Source organism: Ahaetulla prasina, chromosome 5 (assembly GCF_028640845.1).
Source record: "Ahaetulla prasina isolate Xishuangbanna chromosome 5, ASM2864084v1, whole genome shotgun sequence".
NCBI classification, from domain to species: domain Eukaryota; kingdom Metazoa; phylum Chordata; class Lepidosauria; order Squamata; family Colubridae; genus Ahaetulla; species Ahaetulla prasina.
Genome location: NC_080543.1, coordinates 6,454,423 through 6,469,520, shown reverse-complemented (window position 1 = coordinate 6,469,520; position 15,098 = coordinate 6,454,423). Strand labels below are relative to the sequence as shown.

Sequence of the window (15,098 nt, the reverse complement as noted above, 5' to 3'; positions counted from 1 at the left end):
GGTCAGCAAATTGTGGCTCTGGAGCCACGTGTGGCTCTTTCATCCCTTTGCTGTGACTCCCTGTTGCTGGTCAGCTCCACAATTGATAGAGCTTTCGGTTAGGACAGGTAGAGGAAAAAGGACACGGAGCTAGGAGGAGACTCTATGGTGGGGAAACCCATTGTGGCTCCCGCCCCCGAACCTGGCCCCATGCCCGAAAGTGACTTGGAGCCGGGCCTGCTGCCAGAAAGTGACTTGGACAGTGAGGGGGAAGGGCCATCAGGACTTACCTCTGAAGCACCGGCCTCCCTGGATCAGCTCCAGGAGCCAGAAGCAGGCCAAGCAAAAGAGATAATGAGGCCTCCTTCTCCTGACTCTTTCCCCCCCCAGGCCACGCCTGCAGACCCAGCTGACAGCAATTAGGCTTGGCTCAATCCCAGGTTTCGTAGGCAGGAGAGAAGAGAACAACAGAAGCAGGGGAGGGGCAGGCCTAGGAAGTGCTGAGTCATGGAGCCACACCCCACAGGATATAAAAGGCAGCAAGAGCTGGTGTGTCTCTTTGTATCAGGCAAATCCACAGATTGACTAGAGCTGAAGGTTGTGACTCACCAGCGTCTTGGCAGCTATCGAGGGCTCTTGGCAGACGCTGATTCTTTTGCTGCCAGAGCTGATAAGAGCAGGCTAATTAAATCATCGTTCAGACGGAGGCGAGGAGGACATAACAAAACCAGACTTTCGGTCAGTAGAGGAAAAAGGACGCCGTGCTAGGAGGAGACTATGATGCGGGAACCGGACATCCGGTCGGCTCCAGAATTGAATGGGAGTTTCCGGTTAGGACTTTTGTGGCTCTTTGAGTGTTTAAGATTGCCGACCCCTGGACTGGGCAATCAAAAAATATCCCACAAAGAAGAGGAGAGTCAGACCATTAGCTCATTGTTGGCCAAAAAACATAGATGTGTCCTCAAAGGTTGACTGATTGGGGACTTTACAGTCCTCGACTTACAACAGTTCATTTTGCGACCATTCAAAGTTACAATGACACTGGAAAAAGTGACTCACGACTGTTTTTCACACATGCGACCATTGCACCATCCCCCATGATCATGTGATCAAAATTCAGATGCTTGACAGCTAACTAACTTATGACGGCCGGAGAATATCGGGGGTCACGTGGTTAACCTTTGCAACCGTCTGACAAGCAAAATCAACGGGGGAAGCCAGATTTGCTTAACAACCATGTTACTAACTTAAAAACAGCCGTGGTTCACTTAACAACTGTGACAGGAGAGGTCCTAAAATGGGGGGTTTAACTTAGCAACAGAAATCTTGCGGTCAAATGTGATCGTAAGTCGAGGGCTACCTCTACTCCTAAATGCTGAATCCCACCTCGGATTAGGCAGTACTCATAGTATCTGCTACTCTTATAGGATCTCAGCCTTCCTATATTACTGAAAGATGATAGGCTAGACCAGGGATGTCGAACCTTGGTAACTTGTGGACTTGTGGATTTCAATACCCAGAATTCCCCAGCTGAAGTCCACTAGTTGCCAAGGTTGGACACCCCTGACTAGACTTTCTCAGTCTGTGATTGGTTGGCTGGTTGGGTTGGGTTGGGTTGGGTTGGTTGGTTGATATCCCACCTTTTAATTCTGGAGATTAAAGCAATCAATTAAGCTCAGTGTCTATTTTTCCCTCAACTTTCTGGTGACTTAGATTGGGCAAAGAGAGCGTGAGTTGTTGGTCCAAGGTCACTTATGGGGAGACTAATAGCTGATCGTGAACTAGAATCCGATCTACTCACCTCTAAGTCACAGTGGCCGTTGGGTTGAGCAAGAATGAATGGCTCTAAATGACATTGTTGGCTTCCCTGGTGGAGGATGGACGAAAATCTAGATCTCCCTGCACCTAGTCATATCAATAAAGCACACTGGCTGTCCTCCATAATGAGTTGGAACTGCATTACCTTGAATCCTCCTCCAGATTTTGGCCCAAATACGGAGGAATTCTGGAGGTGGAACGCCCATCTCATCTGGAGACCCAACTGAGGGATGTTCTCCTAGATGCAAGCCGCCTGTTCTGTCCCCCCTCACCTCCATCCAAGCGATGGTTTAATTAGCCGGCAACTATCAGCTCTGGCAGCAAACTAACGAGCGTCTGCCAAGTGACTCTGTTATCTCCCTTGAGGCCGATGAGTCACCCAGGAACAAACAGTACTTCAGCTCTAATTAAGAGTTGATTTGCCTGCTACAAAGAGGCATAGCAGCCCTGGCTGGTTTTATATCCTGTGGGGTGTGGCTCCATGACTCAGCACTTCCTAGGCCTGCCCCACCCCTGCTTCTGTTGTTCCCGCCTCTCCTGCCTACGAAACCTAGGGTCCAGCCAGGCCTGATTGCCATCAGCTGGGTCTGGAGGTGTGGCCTGGGGGGGGAAAGTCAGGGGTCGGAGACCTCGTTATCTCCTCCACCTGGCCTGCTTCTGGCTCCTGGAGCTGAGCCAGGGAAGCCGGTGCTCCCGAGGTAAGTCCTGACGGCCCTTCCCCCTCACTTTCCGAGTCACTTTCTGGCAGGAGACTCGGTTCGTGGGGCGCAGACACCACACCGCCTTTTATCTATCCAATCAAATGCCTCAAAATGCTTCCGAGGGAGATCCTAATGCTGATTATGGAATCCTGAGGGATCGAACGTCTGACCTCGGCCCTGTTTTTTTTTTTTTCTCTTTTTGGTGACATTTCACAATTCTTCTCGGTGAACAAAGCATCTCCCCCACCACCCCAAAGTTGACTTCTCTCATTGCTCACCGCAGCCATGCACCTGTTTGGCCTAAACTGGCGCCTGCAGCCGATGGAAGGGCAGATGTTTGAGATCACGGAAGACACAGCCGGCAGTTGGCCAATGCCAACAGATGTGTCCTTGTATTCCTCGGGGGGCACAGGGTTAGAGTTACCCGAGAGGAAAGGAAAAGGAGCCGGCGAAGGTACGGTTGGTGTGTTTTCCTTGTTGTGTGTCTCCACCACCTTCATAACATCGCGGCCTTCCCTTCCAGTTGCCGCTTCATTCCAGAATTTTCTAGGGCGCACCCACTCACATCGCCATCTCTCCCTTCCTTCCAACGTTGACCCGAAACGCGCATTATCATATCGCCACGATCCAATCCAGAGCCATCCATCAAGAGGGGGGGGGAATATCTCTTTTCGTGTGTGTGTTTGTTTACTGTGTGTTCTTCCAAAATCCTTCTGTCTTCCTTGACATGTGTTGATAATTTAAAATCGGTTTGTTTTAACGCTCCTTGTTTTTTTTTTCTTATCCCCTCCACAGGGCTACCAAATGTTGATGTTTCTTGGTTAATTACGCTCCGTTGTTTTTTTCCCATGGTGATTTTTGTTGGTAAATGTAGGCCTAACACCAAAATACTTTTTTTTTTTAAAAGCTCCCTGAAACCACACGTTTCAACGAAATCTGCTAAGTTGAGATCAGATTCTAATTTTGAAAATCGGGTAGGAAAGCAATAGGTAATCCTCCATTTACGATCAGCGGGGGGAATCAGAAAATTTGGCATTAAGCGGTGCAGTCATTAAATGAGGACTTAAATGGGAACACACCCCATTTCACCAGCTTTTTTTTTTTTTTGCCATGGTCATTAAGTGATTCATCACCTGATCGCGATTTGTGACCTTTCCTGCCAGCTTCCCCAATGCAGTGTCATTGGGGATTTGCTTAACGGCCACATGATTCACTTCATGACGGCAGTGACTTGCTTTACAGCCGTTGTAAAAATGTCCATAAAATCAGGTCCAGTCACGTGGAAAGTTGGTTTACCATGACTCCTATTTTCAACCGAACCGAAATTCCACTCCCAGTTGTGGTCATAAGTCGAGGACTACCTCTGGAAGCAAAAGCAAGCACAATTATTTAACTTGTGTTTAAATGTGGTTCATTCCTATCCTTTACTATCTAGGAATGCTCCATGCTTTCTAAAAATGTATCCATCTTCTCGGGAGCCCAAAAGACATTGCTACTAGTTGAATGTAGTAAATGGTAAACTATTCAAAGCTATGTAAAATCATCCTTTGTTTTGGAAAATTAGCTTGACAACCTACCACAGTATTTCAGAGGTAAAATCCTGTCTTTCCTTAAAGCTAAACATTGCGTACCACAATAAAACTCTACGAAAGCAGCACAACTTTTCCCCATCAAAGTAAAAAGTTTGCAAAAATAAGAACCTTTGTGCACCATGCTGATAATCTAGCTCATTTAAAAAAAAAAAAAAACTGTTCTCAGTTCTCCAAACATTCTGGATCACAACCAGAGATGGGATTCACTTTAAAAACCGCTACAAAAATATATGCCACCAAATAAGGATTGAATGCACCAATTACCACATCAAACAAGAAGACGACCTTCTGCACACAAAATCCAATTGCGCTTTCTATAATTTTGTAAACAAGAAACCTTCCCTACCAGTTGCATGTGCGTGGCATTCCACCCACGATTTCCGCTACTGGTTCAGGGGAACCAAGTCCACTTCTAGTCACAACTGAAATGTGTAGAACTCGATTGTGACTTCAGAGCCATCTGTAGATAGCAATCACATGTACTAGAAGCATCCAATTCAGGGGTGAGGTGCTGCTGGTTCGGACCAGATCGTCTGATCTGGTAGCAATGGCGGCGGGTGATTTGGAGAACCAGTAGCAAAATTCCCTGCCCCCTCCCCCCAGCTTACCTGCGCGATCATCCGAGTTTTTTTTTTGTTTTTTTACTTTTAAAAGCATTTTTTGTTTGGCCGAAAAAATGCTTTTGAAAGTAAAAAAAAAAGTCTCTGATGATCGTGAGGCTCAACTGGGATCGTCAGAACCCTTTAAAAGCATTTTGTAATAAAAAAAAAAGCTTTAAAAAGCTCTTCTAGCAATTTATTTATTTTATTTATTTAATCAAATTTTTATACCGCCCTATCTCCCGAAGGACTCAGGGTGGTTCACAGGCCAATAAAAACATATAAATACAGATTAAGATCACAATTAAAAAACTTATTCTAAAGCCAAATTAATTAAAATGATATAAATACTAAAACCAATTAAAATCAATACAAATTTAAAACCTAGCCCAGTCAGCAATCCCAGCTGAGTTGCTTGAACGCCAGAACCTTTTAAAAGCATTTTTTACAACCTCTTCAGCCAAAGAGGTTGTTAAAAATGCTTTTAAAAGGTTCTGGCGATCAGGCAACTCAGCTGGGATCGTCAGAACTCTTTCAAAGCATTTTTTCCCTCTGGCAATCCCAGCTGAGTTGTCCGATCATCACAGGCTTTTAAAAGCATTTTTTTACAACCTCTTCAGCCGAAGAGGTAGTAGAAAAAATGCTTTTAAAAGTTTAAAAAAAAAAAAAAGTTGGCCACGCCGACCCAGTCACATTTCCCGCCCCCACCAACCCACGCCCACCGAAGCGGTAGTAACAAATTTTACATTTCACGCCTGATCCAATTATATTCATTACCACTGTCATAAGTACAAGTCAGTTGCCAAGCTATTGAATTTTGATCACGTGACTATGGGGATGCTGTAACGGCCGTAAGTGTGAAAACGGTCATAAGTCACTTTTTTCAATGCCGTTGCAGCTTCGAACATCACTGAATGAACTATTTGTAAGTGGAGGATTTGATTTCTGAGTCTTAAATGTTTGAAAGGTGAATTCCAAAAAAGTTGCTTATTTTCAAGTGGGTGAAATGAGACTTTCATTATTAGATGTTTCTGGAAGCAGAGTTTTTAATGGCTGCCTGTGCGAATTCCACTCTCTGTACAGAAAAACTATCTCTTTCAGTTGGATGTTCACATATCCGCAAATACCACACATATTTTAAATAAACTTAACACCAAAGCAGCTAATCTGTCCACAGGGGGCGGATTTGTGTTAATTTCCTAACAGATGGAATCACTTAAGTTTTAAGTAGACTTTTACTGTCTGGAATATTTTAAAAAAAACAAAAAAAAAACGTTAGGGCTGCAAGAATCTACTCCCCATCGAAATTCTTGCTGTTAAAAAGGGTATGGTCAGGGAATTTGGCCGCATAAGAAGACTGCGGCTGGAGAGAGAACGTTTTAATCCTTTATTCTCTAAATACCACTTCCCTTATATTTCAAAATGGAAGGGAAGGAAATCGCAAGCCTGACTTCCAACTTGGCACCAGTTTAGAGTGGTTCTCCTCAACCTTGGTGTGGAGTGGAGTGGAATAGAAAATAGGAATAGGAATTAGGAAATAAAAAATAGAAATAGGAAATAAGAAATAGAATATAGAAATAGAATAGGAAATAGAAATAGGAAATAACAAAATAAAAATAGGAAATAAGAAATAAGAAATAGAATATAGAAATAGAAATAGGAAATAGAATAGAATAGAATATAGAAATAGAAGAATAGAATAGAATAAGAAAGAATGGAATGGAATGGACTGGAATGGAATGGAATAAGAAATAGAATAGAATAGAATAGAATAGAATAGAATAGAATAGAATAGAATAGAATAGAATAGAATAGAACAGTACAGAATATAGAAAATAGAAATAGAAATGGGAAATAGAATAGAATATAGAAATAGAATAGAAAATAGAAATAGTAAATAAAAATAGAAATAGGAAATAGAATAGAATATAGAAATAGAATATAGAAATAGGAAATAGAAATAGGAAATAAAAAATAGAAATAGGAAATAAGAAATAGAATAGAATCGAAAATAGAAATAGGAAATAAAAAATAGAAATAGGAAATAAGGAATAGAATATAGAAATAGAATAATAGAATATAGAAATAGAAAATAGAAATAGAAAATAGAAAATAGAAATAGGAAATAAGAAATGGAATATAGAAATAGAATAGAAAGTAGAAATAGAAAATAAGGAATAGAATAGAATAGAATAGAATAGAATAGAATAGAATAGAATAGAATAGAATAGAATAGAATAGAATAGAATAGAATAACATAACGGAAGGGACCTTGGAGGTCTTCTAGTCCAACCCCCAGTTTAGGCAGGAAACCGTACACCACTTCAGACAAATGGCTGTCCAATCTCTTCTTAAAAACTTCCAGTGTTAGAGCATTTACAACTTCTGGAGGCAAGTTGTTCCACTGATTAATTGTCAGTTCATTCATTAATGACATTAATTGTCAGGAAATTTCTCCTTAGTTCTAGGTTGACGGTGAAGTGGTATGGACTTCCAATTCCCAGAATTCCCCTGCCAGCATGGATAGGGAATTCTGGGAGTTGAAATCCACTCCTCTTGAAGTTGCCAAGGTTGAGAAATACTGATTTAGATTTTTAGGACACCTTTCTGTATCTCTGAAATTCAGAGATAAATAGCCATCCCCATGAACTCAAAAATAGACATCTACAGATAAGTGCAAAGCTGTAGCAAATATCAGAAAAACTCACCAAATTGTGGAAATACATGAATAATTTTAAAAAGGAGAACTCCAAAATTGCCCAGTGAGGCCTAGTACCCTCAGTGGGGAGACAAACAGATTTATTTTTACTTGCTGGTAGTCCTCAACTTATAACAGTTCATTTAGTGACCGTTTGAAGTTACGGCGACACTAAAAAAAAGTGACTTGTAACCCTTTTTCAGACTTACGACTGCTGCAGCATCCCCATAGTCAGTTGCTTGGCAACTGACTCATATTTATGACAGTTGCCGTGTCCTGAGCTAAAATCAACAGGGAAGCCAGATTCACTTAACAACGGTGTTACTAACTTAACAACCGAAGTGATTCACTTAACACCTGTGGCAAGAAAGGACGTAAATTGGGGCTGTTAACAACTTTCTCCCTCAGCCACAGAAATTTTGGGCTCCATTGTGGTCGTAAGTCGAGGACTACCTGCATCAAATTTACAAACCCCCAAGCAGCGTGCAACACAATAAAACATATGGAAGTAAAAACAATTATAAATTCAGCACCAGATTAAATTACAAGAGATTAAATTGAATTACAAACACCCACAGTGCAGTGGTGATGTGGCTTTTCTGTTACTACACCAGCAGAGAGAGTGTAGATAGAGAGCGGTTGTTAAGAGAAGAGTAAAGTAGCCTTAAACTCTTCAAAACACTGTTATAAATTTGGGAGGAAAATTTAATAATGAGAAGATTCCAAGGCTGCCAAGAGTTACAAAGAAAGGTTTAACTATTATATCTGTGTGTCCCACTCCTTTGTGGTATTTAATTTCATTTGTTCCTACTTTTTCAATAACCACAGACAGACACACAAGGAAAGACATTCAACTGTAGTTGTCTGAATAGGTTCTTTTCTATTTTTCTTTCTGAAAAGATATATTTTCCTAAAGACCATGACACATCAATCATAATAATCATAAGTCAGTAGTATTTGTGATACATTTTTAAATGTTCAGTTGACTGAGTTTCATGTTTAAGGAATAAAAGTAAATAATTATAATAACAACAGCAGCAACAACAATAATAATTACAGCAGTAACGATCAGTTGAAGAGAGCCTTAATACATATTTCTGCCTTCCTCGTTCCTGAAAAACGGCCATCAAAATGACAGGGAAGTTCCTTAACAAAAAAAAAAAAAAAAAATTAGTACGAAACATTTTTTAAAAAACGAATCTTGAGAATAAAAATTCCAAAGGAATAGAAGATTGGAAATTTGTGGTTCCAGCCTCTCAAATTGGAGGCAAATAATAATAATTTATTTTGTATTTTATTTTTGCATTTATATCCCGCCCTTCTTCGAAGACTCAGGGCGGCTTACACTATGTTAGCAATAATCTTCATCCTATTTGTATATTTATATACAAAGTCAACTTATTGCCCCCAACAATCTGGATCCTCATTTTACCTACCTTATAAAGGATGGAAGGCTGAGTCAACCTCGGGACTGGTGGGACTTGAACCTGCAGTAATTGCAAGCAGCTGCTGTTAATAACAGACTGTCTTAACAGCCTGAGCCACAGAGGCCCCAGTAATAATGCCTTGATGGTCCAAAGAGGAGATTTTTTTTTTCAATTAAGAGAACCTTCATTTCATCCGAGATTCTATTTTTATTTTCCTATATTTCAGCCGGAAAGCCCAGTACTTTTTTCCCCGAAGACAGTTTTATAGACACCGGGGAGATCGATGTCGGCCGACGGGTCACGCAGAAGATCCCTCCCAGCGTATTTTGGAGATCTCAGGTGTTTATCGACCATCCTGTGCATTTGAAATTCAATGTTTCGTTGGGGAAATCAGCTCTGGTTGGGATTTATGGACGAAAAGGACTCCCACCTTCTCACACCCAGGTGAGGTAGATTCTGAGGAGATCTGACCGATGCAAATCAAACTAGAACGATTGCTACTCGTGCTTTGAACGTAGGGCGCAATACAGGTAGTCCTTGGCTTACAACCAGGGGTGGGGATTCAGCCGCTTTGGACGAACCAGTAGTTGCAATCTGTGGGTAGGCCACACCCACCCGGGCCGGTGCTATGCTGTCCTATTTAGCTATGTTTTTAAGCAACGTGGATGTGTGCAAGCCACGTGCGTGAGCAAAGCGCGTGCGCAGAAGGACGTGCACGCGTTCACATCTTCAGTTCTGGGCTAACCGGTTGTTAGATTATGTGAAGCCCACATCTGCTTACGTTCGTTTAGTGACCGCTCAAAGCCTCAATGGCCCTGGAGAATAGAATAGAATAGAATAGAATGGAAAGGAATGGAATAAGAATAAAATAGAATAGAATAGAATAGAATAGAATAGAATAGAATAGAATAGAATAGAATAGAATAGAATAGAATAGAATAGAATAGAATAGAAAATATGGAATAGAATAGAATAGAATAAAATAGAATAGAATAGAATAGAATAGAATAAAATAGAATAGAATAAAATAGAATAGAATAGAATAGAATAGAGTAGAGTAGAGTAGAATAGAATAGAATAGAATAGAAAATATGGAATAGAATAGAATAGAACAGAATAGAATAGAATTAATGGAATAGAATAGAATAGAATAGAATAGAATAGAATAGAATAGAATAGAATAGAAAATATGGACTGGAATAGAATAGAATAGAATAGAATAGAATAGAATAGAATAGAATAGAATAGAATAGAATAGAATAGAAAATATGAAATGGAATAGAATAGAATAGAATAGAATAGAATAGAATAGAATAGAATAGAATAGAATAGAATGGAATGGAATGGAATGGAATAGAATAGAATAGAATAGAATAGAATAGAATAGAATAGAATAGAAAATATGGACTGGAATAGAATAGAATAGAATAGAATAGAATAGAATAGAATAGAATAGAATAGAAAATATGGAATAGAATGGATGGAATAGAATAGAATAGAATAGAATAGAATAGAATAGAATAGAATAGAATTTTTTATTGGCCAAGTGTGATTGGACATACAAGGAATTTGTCTTGGTGCATATGCTCTCAGTGTACATAAAAGAAAAGATACCTTCATCAAGTAACTTAATTAACTGAATTAATTAATTAACTTGAATAAAGTTACTGATGACCGTTTTTCACACTTACACCCACTGCAGCATCCCCGTGGTCACACGATCAAAATTTGGACGCTTGGCCACCGGCTCACATTTATGACGGTTGCAGTGTGCCGGATCACCTTCGTTGTCCGAGGTGCAATGACAATAAAGTGAACTAAACTAAACTAGGTCTGATCAGCTTTTGCGACCCTCTGACAAAGTTAACGGGGAAGCCAGCTTCGCTAAACGACCATTAAGGTGACAATTATAGTGATTTACTTAAGATGCGTGGCAAGAAAGGTCGTATAATGGGGCAAAAGTCACTTAACATCTCACTTAGTGACAGAAACGTTGGGCTCAATTGCGGTTGTAAGTCGAGTACTGTTCAATTCCGTTTTCTGCTATCGGTATAATTTTAGAGGAAACTGGGACCGTGCAGTACATCGACGTAAGGCAAGATAATAATAATAATAATAATATTTTAATTTGTATACCGCCCTTCTCCCGAAGGACTCAGGGCGGTGAACAACCAAGTAAAATACAACCACAATCAAATACAATATTAAAAATAGCCTTAGATAGATCTTAGATCGTTCTGAAGGGATCCTAAAGCTTCCCTCAGGGCCGTAGAGTTTGGGTACCACCGCCGAGAAGGCCCCGTCCTTCTGTGCTTCAGCTAACGACGGGAAATAGAACAGGCCCTTTTTCAAGGATAGGTACACTTGTGCTAATCTGCGGGGAAGACGTATTTCGTAGATTTTAATTTCTGCCTTTCACCCGTTTACTAGGTAGTCCTCGACTTACGACCATAAGGAAGCCCGTCCGTCATGGTTGTAAGTCGTGCCTGTCGTAAAGCGGGTGAACCCATGTGACCTACCTGATTATAGGTCTGTGGCAGCCATCATTAAACGAACGGTGGTCGTTTAACACGGACGGTTGTCAAAGTGAACATGATAGTCATTAAGTAAACCCGTTGTTTTACTATGGGCCGATTCGGCTGAAAACCAGAAGTAAATTCTAGGGTTTGGGGGGGGCGGGGGTTGGGCAAAAATGTCATAAAAATACAGTCACGTGACCGGGAGATGCTACGAACGGCCGTAAATGGGGACCAGTTGCTGAGTAGCTGAAATGCATTTATATGACCGTAGGGAAGCCCTGGCTATCAAAACCAGGCCATAGCTACGTCCATGGAAATCCATCTTAACTTTGAATGGCCGCTGAGAGAACTAGTTGTAAACCGAGGATTAGCTGTAGTGATCCTGCAGTTTTTTGATGGATGCCCCTCTCCAACTATCCAGAATGCAGCCAGGTTTTTTTAGGATGAGGGAATTCCAACATTTTTTATTTTTTTATTTGCATTTATATCCCGCCCTTCTCCGAAGACTCAGGGCGGCTTACACTATGTCAAGCAATAGTCTTCATCCATTTGTATACTATATACAAAGTCAACTTATTGCCCCCAACAATCTGGGTCCTCATTTTACCTACCTTATAAAGGATGGAAGGCTGAGTCGACCTTGGGCCTGGTGGGACTTGAACCTGCAATATTGCAGGCAGTTGCTGTTAATAACAGGCTGCATTAGCCTGTTGAGCCACCAGAGGCCCAATATAGAAGTCAAATTAGCGCATCGAAAAGAATGTAATATGTACCAAAACAAAAACCCAACAGTTAAAACGTAACTTCTAACGACACATTTGAATACAGGTAGTCCTTGATTTACGACCCTCCGCTGAACCCAAAATTTCCACTGCTTAAAGTTTTGCTCCATTGTTACGGCCTTTCTTGCCACAGTTGTTCAATGAGCTTTGCCCCATTGTTACGGCCTTTCTTGCCACAGTTGTTAAGTGAATCACAGCGGTTATTAAGTTACTAACGAGGTTGTTAAGTGAATCCAATTTCCCCATTGATTTTGCTTGTTGGCAGGTTGCAAAAAAAGGATCACGTGATCCTGGGACGCAGCAACCGTCATAAATACGAGTCAATTTCCATGCGTCTGAATTTTGATCACGTAACCATGGGGATGCGGCAAGGATTAGAAGTGTGAAAAGTGGCCATAAATAATTTTTTTTTTCAAGGCTGTTCAGCAGTGGGTTTCACATTATGTTACTACCGGTTCGCCGCACACTCGCTCGCTTCATACATGTGCATGGCCAGTTCACGCACACACCAGCCTTTCACATGTGCACTAGGCCTTCCGCACATGTGCTTTGCTCATGCGCGCGCCTTCTCAAAAACATGCCTAAATAAGATGGCATAGAACGGGGCGCGTGGCCCCACGATTCCCGCTACCGGTTCAGGCAAACTGGTCCGAACTGGCTAATCCCACCTTTGGTGCTGTCGTAAGTTTGAATGGTTACTAATTGAATCATTGTTACGTCGAGGACTATCTGTAACCAGGACCTGAAATTACTTGGGTGACTCTCCATTTCAACACACGTGTTCTTCCTTTCCATTTGTGTGTGTGTGTGTGTTTCAGTTTGACTTTGTCGAGTTGCTGGACGGACGGAGGCTCCTGAATCAAGAAGCCAGGAATCTGGAAGGACCACAACGGCAGCAAAAGGGCTTTGTGCCGCCGGCTAGCCATGAGACGGGATTCATTCAGTATTTGGATTCTGGAATGTGGCATCTGGCTTTTTACAACGATGGAAAAGAATCCGAGTTGGTCTCCTTTCTCACCACCACTATTGGTAAGGACAACTTAAAATTTTACCTATAGAAAGGAATTTTTGTAGCTCAGGGTTCAACTGAGAGGCCCTTGATGCTAGCAACACTGATGATGTTATCTAGTTGGGTAATGAGATGTCTGCAAGAAAAACACCAAGTTCAGAGAGCACTAAGGAATCCCCAGTTGCCGTTTTATTCTTCCTCCTCCTCCTCCTCCTCCTCCTCCTCCTCCTCTCCACTTCCTTCTAACATTAATGCTGTTACCTAGTTGGGTAATGAAATGTCTTAATGAAAAATACCCAAGTTCAGAGAGTGCTAAGGACTTCCCAATTGCCATCTTCCTCCTCCTCCTCCTCCTTCTCCTCTCCACTTCCTTCTAACATTAATGCTGTTACCTAGTTGGGTAATGAAATGTCTTAATGAAAAATACCCAAGTTCAGAAAGTGCTAAGGACTTCCCAATTGCCATCTTCCTCCTCCTCCTCCTCCTCTCCACTTCCTTCTAACATTAATGCTGTTACCTAGTTGGGTAATGAAATGTCTTAATGAAAAATACCCAAGTTCAGAAAGTGCTAAGGACTTCCCAATTGCCATCTTCCTCCTCCTCCTCCTCCTCCTCTCCACTTCCTTTTAACATTGATGCTGTTACCTAGTTTTGTAATGAAATATCTGCAAGAAAACCACCAAGAGAAAGCCCCAAAGGCCCACAGATCTCCTCCTCCTCCTCCTCCTCCTCTCCACTTCCTTTTAACATTGATGCTGTTACCTAGTTTTGTAATGAAATATCTGCAAGAAAACCACCAAGAGAAAGCCCCAAAGGCCCACAGATCTCCTCCTCCTCCTCTCCCTCTACCTTCTAGCACTGATGCTCTTACTTAGTTTTGTAACGAAATGCCTGCAAGAAAACAACCAAGGTCAGCGAGCACCAAAGCCTCCAAAGTCCTCCTCCTCCTCCATCTTCCACTCCACAAACCCCACTCTCTTGTAGTACTGATGCTGTTACCTAGTTAGGTAATGAAATGCCTGCAAGAAAACACCAAGTTCAGAAAGCCCCAAAGGCCCACAGATCTCCTCCTCCTCCTCCTCCTCCTCCTCCATCTTCCTCCTCCTCTCACCACCACTATTGGTAAGGACAACTTAAAATTTTACCGATAGAAAGGAATTTTTGTAGCTCAGGGTTCAACTGAGAGGCCCTTGATGCTAGCCATGAGACGGATTCATTCAGTATTTGGATTCTGGAATGTGGCACCTGGCTTTTTACAACGATGGAAAAGAACGCGAGTTGGTCTCCTTTCTCACCACCACTATTGGTAAGGACAACTTAAAATTTTACCGATAGAAAGGAATTTTTGTAGCTCAGGGTTCAACAGAGAGGCCCTTGATGCTAGCAACACTGATGATGTTATCTAGTTGGGTAATGAAATGTCTTAATGAAAAATACCCAAGTTCAGAAAGTGCTAAGGACTTCCCAATTGCCATCTTCCTCCTCCTCCACTTCCTTCTAACATTAATGCTGTTACCTAGTTTTGTAATGAAATATCTGCAAGAAAACACCAAGTTCAGAGAGTGCTAAGGACTTCCCAATTGCCATCTTCCTCCTCCTCCTCTCCACTTCCTTTTAACATTGATGCTGTTACCTAGTTTTGTAATGAAATGTCTTAATGAAAAATACCCAAGTTCAGAGAGTGCTAAGGGCTTCCCAATTGCCATCTTCCTCCTCCTCCATCTTCCACTCCACAAACCCCACTCTCTTCTAGCATTTATGCTGTTACCTAGTTAGGTAATGAAATGCCTGCAAAAAAATTACCAAGCTCAGAGAGCATAGGACCACACAGTCCTCCTCCTCCTCCTCCTCCTCCTCCATCTTCCACTCCACAAACCCCACTCTCTTGTAGTACTGATGCTGTTACCTAGTTAGATAATGACACGTCTTCAAGGACCCCACGTCTATGATTTTCAGCTGGCTTAATGAACCAGA

At 41.6% G+C, this 15,098-nt stretch overlaps 1 protein-coding gene across 1 annotated transcript in view; it reads left to right on the top strand.

The window, feature by feature from the left end:
* TENM4 (teneurin transmembrane protein 4) overlaps nucleotides 1-15,098 on the top strand; it is a 750,531-nt gene that overhangs the window by 577,150 nt on the left and 158,283 nt on the right. The window contains exons 9-11 of the mRNA XM_058185522.1: nucleotides 2,782-2,952; nucleotides 9,041-9,258; nucleotides 12,934-13,144. Coding sequence (XP_058041505.1) covers nucleotides 2,782-2,952; nucleotides 9,041-9,258; nucleotides 12,934-13,144 — 600 coding nt within the window. The remainder of the gene's footprint in view (nucleotides 1-2,781; nucleotides 2,953-9,040; nucleotides 9,259-12,933; nucleotides 13,145-15,098) is intronic.